The sequence below is a fragment of the Borostomias antarcticus genome, assembly GCF_949987555.1.
Source record: "Borostomias antarcticus genome assembly, chromosome: 7".
NCBI lineage: Eukaryota > Metazoa > Chordata > Actinopteri > Stomiiformes > Stomiidae > Borostomias > Borostomias antarcticus.
In genome coordinates, this window is record NC_140240.1 from 17,246,669 (window position 1) to 17,264,651 (window position 17,983).

General features: G+C 43.2%; 1 protein-coding gene across 1 annotated transcript in view; it reads right to left on the reverse strand.

Annotated features, from left to right (window-relative positions):
• The window catches only part of slc8a1a (solute carrier family 8 member 1a), a gene marked incomplete at both ends in the record, with an annotated part of 184,774 nt that overhangs the window by 133,291 nt on the left and 33,500 nt on the right, over positions 1–17,983 (reverse strand). Inside the window, 3 exons of the mRNA XM_084441361.1 lie at positions 865–882; positions 1,273–1,293; positions 3,941–4,047. Of these exons, the coding sequence (XP_084297487.1) occupies positions 865–882; positions 1,273–1,293; positions 3,941–4,047 (146 nt within the window). The remainder of the gene's footprint in view (positions 1–864; positions 883–1,272; positions 1,294–3,940; positions 4,048–17,983) is intronic.

Below are 17,983 nucleotides of genomic sequence, written 5' to 3' on the forward strand. Positions count from 1 at the left end.
CGATTGTCTGTGACAACCCACGACCAACTTACGACCTCAGAATCGTGGGTTTTATCGCACAGTGTACATTCGGCTTCAGAGCAAAAGAAAAGCACAAATGTAGCCTAATGTTTTCTTCATTATGAATGATTCTAAAACTATGATAACCAACATATTATTGTTGTTTAATAGCCTATCGTTTCAATTATATACCTTTTCTTTATAACAAGCATAGCCTAAAGAAAAATCGCTATGGCATGCTGTTATGTCTTAGCTAACATTTGTTTTAAGGCTGATATGTCCATGACAGCCCCGCATTTTGATACATTTCCATGTCACATTTCCCCCCTTTGATAGAGTGACACTATAAATACTTGTTACCACTCCATGCAGACTAGAGGACCTACTGATGACGTGTCGGTCTTGAAGGGGTGTCCCATTTCATAGGGGAAGATTTCAACCCACTAGCCCTTGACATTCTGTTCATAGGGGCAAGGGGTAGGGGTAAAAATGAGAAATGGCATTCAGCCTAAGCCTCTTGGCTGTAATACATATAATGTAATCCAGTGTCCACACCGTGAAGAACGATTCATTTGAAACCACCGCATGCTCAAATCTGTGTAGGTCTGTCAGAGTGCTCTCAATATATCCATCTAGTGCTGGTTAGTCATACAGAGTTAGTTATGGGCCTCTTAACATCTCTGTCACTTGAACAGGAGTTGCTTTATATTTGGATTATTTAAAGCAAAGAGTTCAACATCTTACCAAATAGTCTTTTGTCTATCAAAAAAATAATGAGAATGATATCCATAAGTCATTTAACTATATGCCAAGTAAAATCACTGTATACACAGTAAACATGGTTGCAGTGGCAATATATCATACCTGTCTTAACGAATCCACCTGAAACCACAGTACAGTAAAAAACAAAAACATATATATCAAAACACACCCTTTACTAAAAATAATTTATTTCAAATTATTTTTGTAATGTGTTGCTACACTAAAGAATGATAGCCTTGCGTTCATATAAAACTGCAATGCCAGCTTGGAAAAATAAAGGCACCAAATGAAAGATTTCATTATATGATATAAAGCACATCAGATATTCTTCTTGACTACAGCAGCACAGACAATGACTGACTAAGACGACGGGGAACAGAGACAGTCAATTTGAAATCATAGAATAGAATAGAACAGAGGGTTGAATTGCCATATACAGTATAACCAGTACAGGAACAGGTACATTAGCCACTCATAGCAGATGACCAACGAGGGAAGTAGACTGCTTACCGACTTCTTTAAGCAGAACAGCTGATGGAGGGAAACGGGTCAGACAAAAGAAGTGAGAAAAGACAAGCGAGACATGAGAGAGAGAAGCAACACAGAAAAAAACAGGACATGAACACACAAGCTGACAGAAAGAAAAGTCCAGTCAGTCAGTTCAGATATCTGAAGGCTGGTTTTGTGGTTGTAGTTTTCTGTACTGTACTCTGGTGCGTCATGTACACAAATCAAAATACATGATGTGAAGTGAATTTGAATTCCTCTCAGGAACTGAATTTTGATTTTGTGTGTACGGTCTGTAACAAACCAATTAGATGTAACAAACCAATCATTAACTGCCTGTGTCTAAGGACAGAGGAAACACGTGGTGAGCTTTGCAGAGTGTACTGTCTAGCATCACAGTATTTGTTATGTGCAAAAGGTTTCTCCTTCATGAAAGCTTGAACAGTTACAGTGGGATGCCCTGAACAGAGGCAAAGTGTGTCATATAAAATTATCATGACAATTACGTTTACAGCTTTATTTTAAATTACATAGCTGAGTGTTCTAATGGAGGCGACACAAACTAGACTCAGTCATCTGTTAATAGCTTTGTCTTCACTGATGAGATACAGACTGCATTTCTGCCATACTTTGGATAGTAGCGACGTATTAACATGAATTATATGGCACAATCAATGTAAAACGTTAATATTCTTACTAAAAAACAACAACAACAATGTCAATGTTTCCCCAAATCCCAAAACATCAATAAAGATGTTATCATATTCTATATTAATATTACCCTTGGAAACTGTGAGTTTGTGTTTAAAGCAATACTCCAAATCTGTTTAAAAGTGTTAGTGCCAAGGACAACGGTTAGAGATTAGATGTTTGTTTCAAGATACCATGCAGAACACAGTTCAGTTCTATCGTCAGTTCTGTCTCTCAGGGTGGGGGAAGGGAGGCGGGGTCAAGGCTGGCTTCTGTAGGAAGAGCATCGAGGGGGCTAGACACTGGATGTAGCTTCCTCTTTCGGAGCCACTCGCTGTGAGCATAATCAATTTCATATGAGAACGCAACATTATTTTAAGCTCCTCCTACCCCAACTCATGATTGGTTGGAAGAGCTGCCTGTCTTTCTGATCTTCCCAGATACACATCCAGTCAGTTGCTGTGAGAACTTGAAATTTGTGGGGAGCAACTGTGTGAGAGACCAGAGGAGATGCAGAGGAGGAGAGACAAGAGGAGATGCGGAGGAGGAGAGACCAGAGGAGACCTGGAGGAGGAGAGACCAGAGGAGAAGTGGAGGAGGAGAGACCAGAGGAGAAGTGGAGGAGAGACCAGAGGAGACGTGGAGGAGAGACCAGAGGAGACGTGGAGGAGGAGAGACCAGAGGAGATGTGGAGGAGGAGAGACCAGAGGAGACGTGGAGGCGGAGAGACCAGAGGAGAAGTGGAGGAGAGATCAGAGGAGAAGTGGAGGAGCGACCAGAGGAGACATGGAGGAGAGACCAGAGGAGACATCAAAGAGGTGAGACCAGAGGAGACATGGAGGAGGAGAGACCAGAGGAGAGACCAGAGGAGACATGGAGGAGAGACCAGAGGTGACGTGGAGGAGAGACCAGAGGAGATGAGGAGGAGGCAGCCCGGCAACAGCGGAGGAAATGAGAGGGAAGGAGCAGTAAGGAGGAAGAGGAGAGAAAAGACAGTGAGGAGGAGGCACAGTAAGGAGGAGGAGGAGAAGGAAGAGGAGAAGGAGGAGACTGTCGAGCCCGCTGGTCTACTCTGTAAAAGACCGTCACACCTGTCCAGCTCCTCCTGTTCCAGTGCGGCTCCTGCAGCTCTATGTAGAAGCTGCACTGCTTATCGTACTCCTCGTGGTCAAATATGCTAACCGCTATGGTCTTCCTGTGGACACAAGACATGATAGAACAGCACAAGGGGTAGAGGTGAGGGTTAGGGTTAGGGTGAGGAGGGGGGATCGTGCAAGGTCACTAGACACCACACACATACATACACAAACACACACACTGATTTGGACTGCTCCATTTTTACAGCCCCTAGAGGATCCTCGTTACAGGGCAGTGTGTCCTGGGGGAAGCAGAACTTTGTTGCACACACAAACACCACCACCTCATGTAGTGTACCAGGGGTAGCACTCGGGCCTCGTCTTGATGGAATCTTTATTCAGTCTCAGTGAACAAGACATTTCAAATCAAAACCTTTTGATGTTGACCTACAACTATAACCCTGATGTTGTCTCTGGATAAACAGCCAACCATCGCTAATTGAAGGCTGCCAGATTATCAGTAGCCAGTCCATAAAACAGGTTGTTCCCTTGGTCAGTCTACTGGTCCTATTTACGGTCCTACAAGAGTATAATTTGATGGTTTGTAATTGAAATCATATTTGATTTACGGATTCACAAATCTTACAATATGCTGTATACACATCAACATTGCAAAGTTTATATTTGGAAACATCCCAAATTCTACTTTGTTTAGTCGGAGGGAAGACCAGTGTAAACGGCGCTATTTGACGAGGCTCTGTGGACGGCCTCCCCTTGTACGGCCTGCGTAGTGGTTGGAAGTGGGCAAGCAAAGTCTGACGGTACTGGAGGGGGGGGGCACATGCCATGGGGGTTGTGGAGGGGGTCGGTACGGGGGGGAGGGGGGGGGGGGGGTGACACCCCACCTTTCCTCTCACTCATCTCCAGCAGCCCCGGTTCTCCAATCTCAATGAAGAAGTTCTTGTTTTTCTCATATTCCTCATCATCGATTATATTGATCTGTATAACTTGGCTGAAAGAGAGAGAGTGAGAGAGAGAGAGAGAGAGTGTTTGCTGAGGGAGAAGCATGTGGAACGAGCAGTCTCGACAAAGGCTGAGAACATGAGGCATGTGTTTATCAAAGGAGGTGGTGGGCTGGCATCCAGGCCATTCTAGTAACATCATGACTGCAAAACAACAGACAGTGAACACAGCCATTCCTTTCACGAGTATGAAGGTGGAAACGATATTCTGCCTGGTTTAAAAAAAAAAAAGAAGCTATATGTGAAAAATGGTGTGTACAGTGGATTTCATGCATCCATTTATCCATCCAGGAAAAACACAAGAGAAACACAACATCTCACAGCAGGAGAAGCAGGCTGTTGTCTGAGAGTTCATTCTATTCACAGGAAACATGTTCTTGGTAAAGGCAGGTTGTTGAGATGTCAGTCTTGGCTACTCAAGGCTCCCCTGGCTTGCCAAGGGGACCAAGGTTGAGCAACGTACCATAGTACACCTTTTTCTGAGAAAGATCAATGCCATTCCTGTGGAGACCAAGCCTTTTACTCAGTAGCATGAATGTACAGTACTGGTTGACGGTTTTCACCACTTTGTAGGCTCAAAATAACAGCTCTATCAGCAGTCTCTGGCTCTACAATGGTCACTCAGAGCTGTACTGTACTTAAATCCTCTGGCTTAAGCACAAACAATGATGATTCAGAGCTGTGTACTTAAATCCTCTGACTTTAACACTAACAATGGTCACTCAGAGCTGTACTTAAATCCTCTGATTTAAACAGTTTAGTCCACAATGCCTGATAGCGACATGATAAGCCTGGGGTGTCAAGATGTTTTATATAGGTTGGCCAACTATTTTAATGTTTCCCGTACACATACACCCTGAACACGGAAACAACATCCTGTTAAGTCTTCTTTCTGCTTCCTGCTGTTAACAAGACACTGAAGTTTTAATGACATGGTTTTAGCGTACAGTACAGTTTGTCAGACAAGCTTGCTTGTTGGCCTGTTTAAGATTCAACAAAGTCACAAGATGTTCAGTAGTTGGAAAGAAGCCACCTACCTCCCCTACACCAGGACCCAAAGACCAAGCCATGTATGGCCTATTAATCAGTTGTATAGCTTTATCCTGTGACTCCCACCTCCTGTTCCGCAAGGATCAGGGTCCTCTCAACAGCAATCACAACCAAATATGGGAATTGAAACATTGCAGGAGCCTGAAGCAGAGCATGGTGAAACCCTTGCTGCTGAATTTTGTTTATCAGCTGAGCCAGGGACTGGGAGGCCAGAGGCATTCTGCACCAACACCAAGCCAACATGTCTGTTGCACCCACCTAATAATAACATAAGCTTGAATAGACACAGAAACCATGGTGGAACAGGACGGAGACTTGGGAAGAAACACAGATGCTTCTGTAATGTCATTGATTCAGAGCACGAGGACAAACTGGCGGTTTATCAAGGGAAATGTCCAGTAACTTGGGTTTTGAACGCATGCAGCTCTAGCAGACATCCATTCGCGGTTGGATTCAAGCACAATAAGTAGTGCAACCCGATTTCACCTATCTGCGTATAAATAACACACTTTTACACCGTGTATATCATACGCCAAATCGCAATTCTGCGACTCTGCGTGTAATACATATGCCAAAACCGCGTGGAGGCGCTCAGGCAGAGAGCATTGAGCAATTGCCCTGCATGCGCGAGCACAGGGGTATTGCGTTATGCGGAGCACACCCACTAAGTGCCACCTGAGTAGCTCCACATCTGGGTCCAGTTTCGTAAATTAGCCTGATCCCTGTGTCCACGTCTAACCTGTGTTGACGTGGATTGTGCTTGTGTACAGTGTACTGTGAATAGCTAGCTCTGTTCGCATTATCTAGCTAGCTTCCTAGCTACTGTTCGCATTAGCTAGCTAGCGTCCTAGCATTATATAGCATTTGCTAGCTAGCTCATATTATAATGCTAGCTCACGCTAGAACGCTAGCTTGCTAATATGAACAGTAGCTATAAGAACTGTCAGTACCCGGTTCCGGCTGCCCAATCAGTTCCAATAGCATCTGCACATGCGTGATTAACTTGGTATTAGATCTATGCATAAATTTATCACCCAAAATGTTTTAGTGATCATGCAAAACAGTCTGGGGAAGTGCAACGCAATCCCACTGTCACAACATCAGCTACTACCCTACCGGCACTACAAGACGAATTTGCAAGGAATAGGCAATCTATTCTGTAGGCCTAAGAAACCCCAGATTCCTAAAATTCTGAACAGATATCTGTCATTCAGCTTTCTTGTAATCTGCAGTGTGACTTTTAATTCCTTGTGTCAACTAATTTATATATACAGTATATATACTTGTGTCAATTGTGTTTTGTTTTTTTATCACCAGTCACTCAATGGTTACAACCCAGCTAACACATGACGTCTTGAAGACGTCGCCAGAAGATCGTGTCACCCAGCGCCACTTTGTGCCACAAAGTCGCATTTAATTGAATAACATGTTCAAGACGTCATAGCAACGTCTTCCCTACATGTCGCCAGGTGGTCGCACACACGACGTAAACACGTAAACTCTATTGCTATTACTATTATAACTACAAATATAACCGTTAGCACTACCAATAATCAATCAATCAATCAATCAATCAAAGCTTTATTTGTAGTATTGTATAATAATTCATATAACTAAATATTACTATTATTATAACTATTATAAACTACTCTAAATAGCCTACCACAGTTAGTGAAATGTGAAAAGCATCCATTGAATGCATTCTGGAGTCAAAGCCTCTTTAATGGGAGTGTGGACATCCAATCCACTGTCTTGAGAGTGGTCTACACCACTGTCTGGGGCGATCTACAGAATATTGAACTGAATTGTTATTTAAAATGGACATGCTTTTTAGATTTAGATTCCACTTTAAAATACAAATGCATAGGCTACCCTATTGTAACCGTGCCAGCGTTTATGCATGCTATTCATGTAATGTTAGCATTTTAAACTGTTTCTAATGTGTATTATTGTGCCTGTTAAAAGCTCAATTATGAAAGACGTACAACTTAAAAGCACAGTTTGGGTTGACAAATTCTGATTTCTTAACTTACAACCGAATTTACACTATCATTAAGACATTATTGTCCAGAGATACAGAGTTGGGAACAAATAGACTATTGGAGGAAAAACTAACAGCAGCCACCAAAAGTAAAGGCACAGTTTCTACAATGTATAAGTTGCTTTCTGTAACAAACCCTTGCACAAATTTGCAAACTAAGTGTCAATGGGAACTTGACATGGGTCTGCCTATCTCTGAAGCACAATGGAATGCAGCCCTTCGAAATAGCACAAACATTTCAAAATGTGTCAGAAATAAAATTATCCAATTAAAAATAATTCACATAAAGTAAGATTCTAGTTCATCTGGAAAGGCTTTTTAATTTTTTTCTTTTTTTAGCATAGAACTATTTAGTCGCAGCACATACATGTGTAAACTTCCGCAAACTAGGTAGCCTAGCAATATAAACAATAACAATAGCTACCGTAAGTAGTTCCACTTCCTGAATCCCCTCTGCGGATTGATCTACAGTAAACCTTAAAACTGTAGGCATGGTGACAAGTTAGAAAAAGGGTATTAATTCAAAATTAGATGCTCACAAGTTAGAGTGGAGTGCCATTCATTAGAATGGAGAGCATGGTTGTCAAAGAAATGGTTATACGCCGAAAACTATAAGTCACACAGCTTAGATACTTGCATACTTACACTTACAGAGAGACCCCCCCCCCCCCAAGCGAGCCTCTTCTATTCCTGTGTGTGTGGGGGTGCAGTAAGGACTCATCTTTCAAACATGATAGTTTTCAACCAAGAATGCAACTATTGTGTGTGACGACTGTAATTTATTTATTTTTTAAGCTAGATTTTGAGCTGATTATATGTTGCAGCTTTGGCAAAGGCAAACATGGGATAAAGACAGACACGCAGAGAGAGAGGGAGAAGTTAATCCAAGGGACCAGAAGGAGACAAGGAAAGACTGGTAGACAGTTTAGAAGGAGAGAGGGAAGATTGGCAGACAGTTTAGAAGGACATAGGGAAGATTGGCACAGTTTAGAAGGAGAAAGGAAAGATTGACAGATAGTTTAGTAGGAGAGAGGGAAACATTGACAGATACTGTAGTTTAGTCGGAAGAGATGGAAGATTGACATATAGTTTAGGAGGGAGGGGAGATTGACAGATAGTTTAGAAGGAGAGAGGGAAGATTGGCAGATGTGAATGACAGCTGGAGTGAGTGAAGGAAAGGGTGATTGACAGAGAGAGAGGGAAGATTAGAGCGAGTCGAGAGCAATTTACTCAGGCTTCATAGACCCATGTCAGTTGTATATATTAATTATATTATTATTAATTATATACAGTTTCTGTACCTACTGTAAATCGTACCTGTCTTATTTATTGTGCCCTTGCTACTGCTGCCCTCTGCTGCACTTTTTTTGTGCCTACTGAGCCTTTTGTGGATTGTTGTGTGTATGCTATAACAAAGGAATTTCCCTTCGGGGATCAATAACATTGATACACTATGTGGACAAAAGTATTGGGACACCTACACATTACACCTACAGGAGCTTTTATGACATTCCATTCTAAATTCATAGACCCAACTCAAACCCAGCTGATATGATTGGAGGTGAAGCCTTGAGAAGGGAGGCCTATGGCCAGAGTGTATAGTCAAATTCTCAGTCAGTCAGTCAGGGATCAGGCTGGGGAGTTTTTGACATCACTAGAGGACATGTGCCCCCCACTTTCTGTTTCTTTGTCCTGGCCCCGCAGTGGTGGAATGAACTGCCCACTGATGTCAGGACAGCAGAGTCGCTGCACATCTTTTGCCACAGGCTCAAAACTAATTTCTTCAAGAAGTAATACCACAATCCTCCCTCTTGTGATTGTTTATTGCCAGTCACTTGTTTTAGAAAAGAGATGCACTTCTGAGTTCTGGCAAGTAGTAGGCTTTTCCTACAATAAATGCAATTATTGTGAGTCGATTTAGATAAAAGCGTCAGCTAAATAACTGTAATGTAATGTACTACAGCTTATTGATATATAAGAACACCTGGGCCCTGTACTACGAAACAGGATTACGGGGTTAGCGCGATATAACATCATTGTCAGGCATTGGTGCTATCACAATTCAATTAAATGTAGCCTACTTCTCTTTGTTCCTAGGAGGGAGGCTAGTCTAATAAATCAACATTAAAGACTTGAAAATTGAATTAAAAATGAGTGTTTTTACTTCTTCTCCGCATCACCCACAGCCTACACGAAACTGCAGGTAGGCTAATAAAACGCATAGCCTACAGTCTACGACTGTAAATGCACAAGGCAAAAAATGTCTCAAGCAGCTGTCATTCTGTAATTCCTCATATGATATCGGGGAAAGCCAAAGAAGGTTTTATCGGTTTGTAAAAACCTCTCACTGTTCGCGTAGCCTACTGCAGATTATTTTTGTGTTGGCCGACACACCAAGAAGAGGGAATCCTATTTGTCGCTCCCTTCCTCTTTCTTGTTGTTGTTGACCTGCAGTTCTATGTTGCTACCACAAGAGGCAGTTGTCCCAAAACATCAAAACCAAAAGACTCCACAGAATTCCCAGGTCAGTGGTGGCCGAGTGGATAGTGCGCTGCCTATCACCTCGAAGGTTGTGAGTTCAATCCTTGGTGTGGACATACCAAGGTACTAGGGATGTCAATTTTAGGATTTTTTCTTTATCAATAATTGGTAATGTTAACGATCAGTTAATCGATTAATTCAATAAAAATGCTATAATAATAATAATAATAATAATAATCGTTTTTGTTCCTCAATCCGTTTCATCATTTTCTCATCAACATTCCTCAATCAGTTTTATTCCTTTCTCAACATTAGAAATTAGGTTATTAAAATGAAAATAAAACATTAACTTAACATTCCTCCAAAATGAACTTGGTTAATAAGGAAAAAATGTAACAGAACAAATTATTCTGTTATTCTAATGAAATCTGCACATCTGACATTTAGCGGCCTACTTGTTCTTGTTAGGGAAGATTAGACGTGTTCGGGTGTGAGTTCTATTAATACATCCATGGTCGGGAGTGGAGCCTGGTAACAAGCAGTCCAGCATTAGAAAATGCCCTCTCCGATGGCACTGAAGTCGCGAATGCAGAGGTACTGGCGTGCTAACTGTGTCAATCTGGGGAATCTCGTGGCGTTAACGTTCCACCAGTCTTCCGGATTTGTATCCAGTTGTGGGGGCATGTCGCGTACAAAGTTCTTAACCTCCATGTCCATGTTGCCAATAGCAGGAGCAGCTGCGTACTGCTCGCCCAAAAGAAGAGCCATGGCTGAGACATTACGCACGGCTGCAGCTTCAGCTCCCGGTGCTGGCTGAACGTCTGCATCGAGAAAGCAGACGGATGAACTGCGCTTAGCTGACAAGAAAAGAGCATGGCTAGCTGGTGGTGGGCGGAAGAAAGTTAGCTTGGAGCTAGAAGTATAAGGTGGTCTTAACGGCCGCACTCGGGAGAGGTGTTCGTAACGCCCAAACGCTGTGACAAGAGTGATTTCTGGGCTTGTGCTAGCGCCATTTTCAACTGCAACGGAAAAGTAACCGACTCTCCTACAATTACATATCATAGAGAGTCTACCTTCATATTTTCTGCTTGTTATGTGCATATTTAGTTATATAAAAACGACCACAAATCACCACTATGAATTCTGTGAAGTGTCTCCCTGAAAATATTGCTTGGCGATGCCTCGTCATTGTATTAGAATTCCATATTACTGTACCAATGTTAGCCTACTGTCCCTAGGAGTTGGTGGAATGGGAGTTAACGTAGCCCCCCTCTAGGATTCCAAATTGCAGCGCTATCGTCCAAATTAGCAACCCATTTTAAAACCGACCCATTGCCGCTAGATTTGAAAACAGGAATTGTTTACAGGACACTTTGAGCTACAAAGAAAGCTAAATTGTTATCACCAAACGTCTGGTTATATACATTTACATTGACATAGCCACTTCCACTAAACTTTCACTTTCTGTTTACATATGGTAGGCCACTTTGATTTGTTTTGTTGGATGACACAGGGCATATTTTTTAATTTGTGCAACGTTTTTGCAATAAAAGTTCTGAAATTAAGGGATTATGTCCATGAGAGTTTAATTTTAAGAAATAAAGGCCTGCCTCTAATATAGGCCTACCTCCAATAAAGGCCTGGGGCTCTCTGCAGCTCAGTAAATAAAGACTATTAGAGGATTTACGGTACACAATCCTATATCGAGTAAAATCCCATTATCGAGTAAATCCTTAACGATCAATTAATCGATTTTCGATAAATTGATTGCATCCGTACAAGGTACCATGACATATTTTGTCACTGGATGTTGTAGAAGTTATGTTACGAGCGTGGGTCATATTTGTTAATTATAGACCCTTTTACAGCCTAGTCAGCGCAAGTATGCGCGCATTCTTGAAACAGTAGCAGAGGAAGACAGACGAAATCACCATTATTAAGCGTACGGACTGGACTGAGGAAATGATCAGAAATGCCTGCGTTTGCGGTGCCCATTTTATATCAGGTAAGTTATTTTGACTACCTGGTTTCACTGGAATGTCTGGTTGAAATATAGCCCTTCTCAGTCCCGTTGTCGCATTCCGCTCACTCATGCCAGACAACAGTGCTGGTCCATTCACTTTTCCGTCAAAATAAATCGGTGTCGGCCTAGTTAGGAGAGGCGCTCATATTTAGCCTATAAGTATCAGATAAACATGAAACTTCACTTACCTAAGCAAAAGGGTCTATTTTAACAAATGCTGGGTTGAAGCTTCAAAGCACCGCCACCACCACAGAAGAAGACTACCTTGGAAAAATAATTTCACTCGGACAGAACGCATCTAAATAAGTTATTTATTGGTAGCGCTGAGGCTTCAAAACCCAGCATTTGTTAAAATAGAGCGTGTGTCATATTTGTTCATTATAGACCCAGCTATGTATGCACGCGCATTCTTGAAACAGAAGCAGAGGGAGACAGACGAGTTCAGAGCGAGCCGTATTTTAGTGCAAAGACTAGTATTTTATATACCATCAATATGTCTGGATGTTGCGTCTACGGGTGTAGGCTACAAATCGGTGCTCTAGTGACAAACTGTATTCGTTTCAAGAGGAAACCGGCCTTTTCAGAACTGGAGTCGCCTGTGGCTAAGCATAGCCTACGGACTGGACTGAGGACATAATCAGAAATGCCCGCGTTTGCGGTGCCCATTTTATATCAGGTAAGTTATTTTCTCATCCCTATAGCGCCCTAAAATACAGCTTGTCGGTGGACACGCAACCTGCATTTCAGATTGATCATGTTGGCAATGTGTGTGAATTTGCTGCTATGTGAGAGATAAGGACCTGTTGTCCCATGTTGTTGACAAGCTTCCCCTTATGGTGTCAGAACGATGGCTTATGAATGCGATGTTATTATGTTAAATACAGTAGCCCAGAGATGGTTAGCACTGGCAGGGCTATTTCAGTTTGATAAAAGGCGTTGTGGTGTTTGAGCACGAGTTGTCGTAGCCTAATGGACTTCGTTTTGGTGCGGAATTATAGTTGTTTACGTTTTGATAGGAACAATTAAATTGTCACAAGTGTTGCAAATTATTGGTACCCCAGGCTCCCTGTAGCGGCTCGCATTTAAAACTTACAATTGAAAACTCTGGCGCTAACCTACAGGGCAATGAAAGGAACAGTCCCCTCCTATCTCCAGGCCATGGTCAAACCCTACACCCCCTCCCGACCGCTACGCTCTGCTACCTCAGGGCGACTGGTTGCCCCGTCACTCCGAGGCTCCTGCAGTCGATCGACACGGTCACGGCTCTTCTCTGTCCTGGCCCCGCAGTGGTGGAATGAACTGCCCACTGATGTCAGGACAGCAGAGTCGCTGCCCATCTTTCGTCGCAGGCTCAAAACTCATCTCTTCAAGAAGTACTACAACAATCCTCCCGCCTAAGCACTTATTGTATTTTATTGTATTATATTATATTGCACTGTACTTTAGATTGCTATTCTTGCACTTTGCCTTCAGCACTAGATTATGCTCTTAGTCACTTGTTTTAGAGAGAAGATGCACTTGTGAGTTTTGGCAAGTAGTAGTACATTGGCTCTTCCTACGTTAAATGCAATTATTGTTGGTCGCTTTGGATATAAGCGTCTGCTAAATGACTGTAATGTAATGTAATGTACCCCTACCAGTGGCGGTTGCTCCTTTAAGACAGGGTAATCCTGGCTTACCCATACAAAGCCAAATAAAACTTGATTTGAAAACTTGATCATAAGCCATCGTTCTGACTGGGAGTAATAACAATGTCGGAGAAGACCCTGTGCAAGACCCCACGGCACACTACTGCATTATAGACAGACAGTCCTCATTACAATAGGAGTAGGACACTTCAAATCCTATAGTAATACATTTTTGTATAGGATGTGATGCACCAGTCGCTCTACGCCTATGTGGTTTATTTTCAGTGATTAGACTGACTGTTGACTGGCACAGCTTTAGGTGGTGATGGAGAAATTAGCTTAATGTATTGATGCTTTTTTGTGCATGGCTGTAAGCCAGCGCACTTAGTATAGCGTTCGTCTGGTTATCCCTCCCTCCCTCCCTCCCTCCCTCCCTCCCTCCCTCCCTCCCTCCCTCCCTCCCTCCCTCCCTCCCTCCCTCCCTCCTTCCGTTACTGCGGACAATGTTGGCCTGCATTTCTCTGTTGGCACCACAAGAGGCAGTAGTCCCAGCACACCAAAATCAAGAAGGACAAAAAGGACTCCACTGCCTGGCTGGCTGTACGATCGCAAACTTGTGAACAAAATAAATACCACATACGAGCAAATATGACCTGCTCCGCTATAATGAAACTGTTAAAACTAAGATGCCTGGATAAAGAAATAATTTTTCGAAACGATATATTTGACAGAATATAACCAGAATATAAACTAACCACAGGTTTGAGGTTTGGGTAACTGAGCGCCTACTAGAGAGGAAGAGTGGTAAATAGATGTGTTTCCGACACTCACGGTTGTCTGAGAGGCTTGCCGATGACGCGGATGGAAAGCTGGCCCATGAATTAGTAGGAGAAGATCTGGGCGCAACATTCTGTGGGTCCGTAGGCCATTGCACGTGTGCAACAAATCCTAGCGAAAATGCACCCCCGGGCGTTCAAGACCAAAGTCCACGCCACAATTGTTCTTGCTTGGAGAACTTTTTCTCTTCTATCTATGTTAATTATTTAATCAGATTTAACAGGTCTCAGCTTTTACCAGATACCAGATTTACCAAATTTGACCTTATGGTTTAAAAGATAAAGCAGTTAAAACAGACCGGCTAAATTTGGCTGGCCTAAAACCGCGAACAACTTGGAAAGGGGGGCAAACAGGAACACAATAGGAGGGTTAAGTGACGAAATGGAGTGTTGTGCTTGAGCAAAATGTAAGGCCACTGGATTCTTGAAGTCTTGTGTTCTGATATCGCTCCTTTGCTCTGAAATTCTCATTTTGATTTGTCTAGAGGTCTTACCTACAAGCCCACAGGTGCACATGATCATATAAATGACATTAGATGTAGTGCAAGTAATAATACCTTTAATCTTGAACTTTTTGCCGGTAACAGGATAGTTGAATGTGTTACATTTATATGTAAAGTTACATTGAGCACATCTGCCGCATTTATAATTGTCATCTGAGATCTGTGTCAAAAAATGGGAGGGTGTGGGCTGACGTAGGTGTGATCTGACTAGTTGATTCCTCAGATTGGGTGGTCGTCTGTATACAATATGAGAAGGAGCTGTAAAGGAATCACCAAGGAAGGAGTCAGACTGTAGAATATGCCAGTGTTTTTTAACTATCCGTTCAAAATGGCAGCCCAATGGAGAATATTGAACAAAACAGTAGGTACACTGTTCCTCAGTTCTCCTCTCCTTAGAGGTCAAGCATTCCGACTGGGAGCTATCCTTGAAACTATCAGCGGCTGGTTTAATCCAACTATCAGGATAGCCTCGCTGCCTGAAACGGGACTCCAGATCTTTAGCATGTTCAGAGTTCATGTTCATTGGTTCAAAGACCACATTTCCTTTCTTCCAATATGACCATTGATAAAACTGTCACATCAATATTTCACTTGAGCAAAGAGTGTCACCCTTGTCCTCCTCTTCCTTATTTGTGGAGTACAACCTGCTGCCTCTTGGCTCCAAAACACTTATATGTAGTATATATCCATACAATGATGTTAAAAGCTTGTCACAAAGATAATCTGTCATCATGTTTTTTTCTCTATGGCCAAGCAACAGTGAATCATCAAGTCTTCCTTTCTGTGGGCAACCAAGGTTTTTTTCATTGGTGTACTCGAATACTCACTACTCACTACTTAAATACTCACTACAGATACATCATTGTGGTGGTGGGCCTGACTATTGGAGAAATTAAAAACGTTGCAATTACAGATGTGGGAAGTTAGAAATGTCACATGCTGCAACATTTCACCTTCGCGGTATTTGGCAGGGAAATCCCGTTGGAAATCTCGTGGGATTTCAGACGGGTGTTATTTCGTTTTAGTGATGCACCACCGCCAGGTGGCGTCTTTGAGTAGATTTAGCAGGCTGGGCTCAGTGTTTTTCTCCTATAGTCTACGAATGAAGCATCATTAAATTTCACATTCTTTAATTTAAATGCTCTGTTGTAAAGCACTTTGAGCTGAATTTATCTGTATAAAAGGTGCTTTACAAATAACGTTAAATTGTTATTATTGCCTTGTTCTCAAACACATGTTTTCTCCATCTCGATGTAATTTAATTATTACGAACACCTATAATATATCTAGGCCTACAGTAGCCTATCTATCTCGGCAACTGACGTCGGTTCAAGACGTGGTGTCTGTTAAGTCAAATGCGCAAAATAACAGTATTGTAAATATATTTGTTAGTAAAGATGTGGTGAACGTGAGGGTTTTGCGTTTTGTTTCTGGAACGCATTCAACTGGTAGGCTACTCGTAAACCCCGCCCTTACAAAAAAGTCCTGCACAATTCCTGCAGGAATTTCCTTGCAGGACTCCTGCAGGAATTTCCCTGCAGGAATTCTGCAGGAAAAAAACCTACAGGAAACCTACAGGATTTTGGGGGCCATAATCCTGTAGGATTCCTACAGGATTAGTGGGTTCCTGCAGGAATCCATCACATGTCTCCTCCAGGATTCCAGGTCAATCCCTCACACCTTTCTTGCAGGAAATGTCCTGCAGGATTCCAGGTAAAGGAAATGTCCTGCAGGAACTAGGAGGTCACACTTCAAAACTCTTTGCAGAATCAGCATTATTTATTTTAGGATGATGGTATAGTACCAGTACATAGTACAGTATGTAGCCTAAGGAAACATAAATGTATGCTATGAACTTAAAACTTCCTGATCGATGAAGTAGCCTACAAATAAAGAAAGCAGTCAACACGACAAATCATATTTATGTTATTTATTTTCCCCAAAAAATAAACAGCTAAATGTTAAGTGGGTTGGGTGGTGGACTGGGCTGTAGTCATCTCGGTTGGGTTGTAGTGGACTGGGTTGGGTTGTAGTGGACTGGGTTGGGTTGTAGTGGACTGGCTGGGTAGTAGTGGGTTGGGTTGTAGTGGACTGGTCTGGGTTGTAGTGGACTGGTCAGGGTTGTAGTGGACTGGTCTGGGTTGTAGTGGGTTGGGTTGTAGTGGACTGGGCTGGGTAGTAGTGGGTTGGGTTGTAGTGGACTGGTCTGGGTTGTAGTGGACTGGGCTGGGTAGTAGTGGGTTGGGTAGTAGTGGACTGGGCTGGGTTGTAGTGGACTGGGCTGGGTAATAGTGGACTGGGCTGGGTTGTAGTGGACTGGTCTAGGTAGTAGTGGGTTGGGTAGTAGTGGACTGGGCTGGATAGTAGTGGGTTGGGTAGTAGTGGACTGGGCTGGGTTGTAGTGGACTGGGCTGGGTTGTCGTGGACTGGTCTAGGTAGTAGTGGGTTGGGTTGTAGTGGACTAGGCTGGGTAGTAGTGGGTTGGGTAGTAGTGGACTGGGCTGGGTTGTAGTGGACTGGGCTGGGTAGTAGTGGACTGGTCTGGGTAGTAGTGGACTGGGCTGGGTAGTAGTGGACTGGGCTGGGTTCCCTCCCCCTCACCCTAACCCGGGTCCGTATCCTTTTCCTACCCCCCACCCTACCCCAACCCCTGCCTCTATCGGGGCCCAGGCACGCACACACACACACACACATTAGTGTTTGCCACACCTCTCCCATGATGCTCTTAGCCTTTTGTTGCTCTGAAAATGTAGTTTGACGTAATGTATTGCTCTATATATGGCTCCGTGTGCTACTAACCCTGTTCTGCCTCCCCTCTCCCTAGTGCCTCTCTCTCTCCCTCCTATCTTCTAACCAGGTCCAGTGGATGCCCCACTGTCACCAGTAGACCACCCTGAGTCCGATAGATACCCCTGTGTCTGCTGCAGATGTCGTAGCAAATTAGTTAACATACACACACGCACACACAGACATACAACAGTCCACTTCCGGCCTTAGGCCTGGGTCCAGTACCCCCTTCCCCTCACCCTACCCCGGGTCCGTATCCTCTTCCTACCCCCACCCTACCCCTGACCCCTGCCTCTACCTGGACCCAGGCACACTCACACACACACTGACAGACACCAGTCCTGGGCTCAGATCCCCTTCCCCTCACCCTAACCCGGGTCCGTATCCTTTTCCTACCCCCCACCCTACCCCAACCCCTGCCTCTATCTGGGCCCAGGCACATTTATGCACACACAGACATACACCAATGTTTGCCATGTCTCTCCTATGATGTTATTAGCCTCTCTTACTCTGAAAATGTAATTTAATGTTATTTATTGCTCTATAAATGTTCTTAGCCGGTAGACAAACATACTCC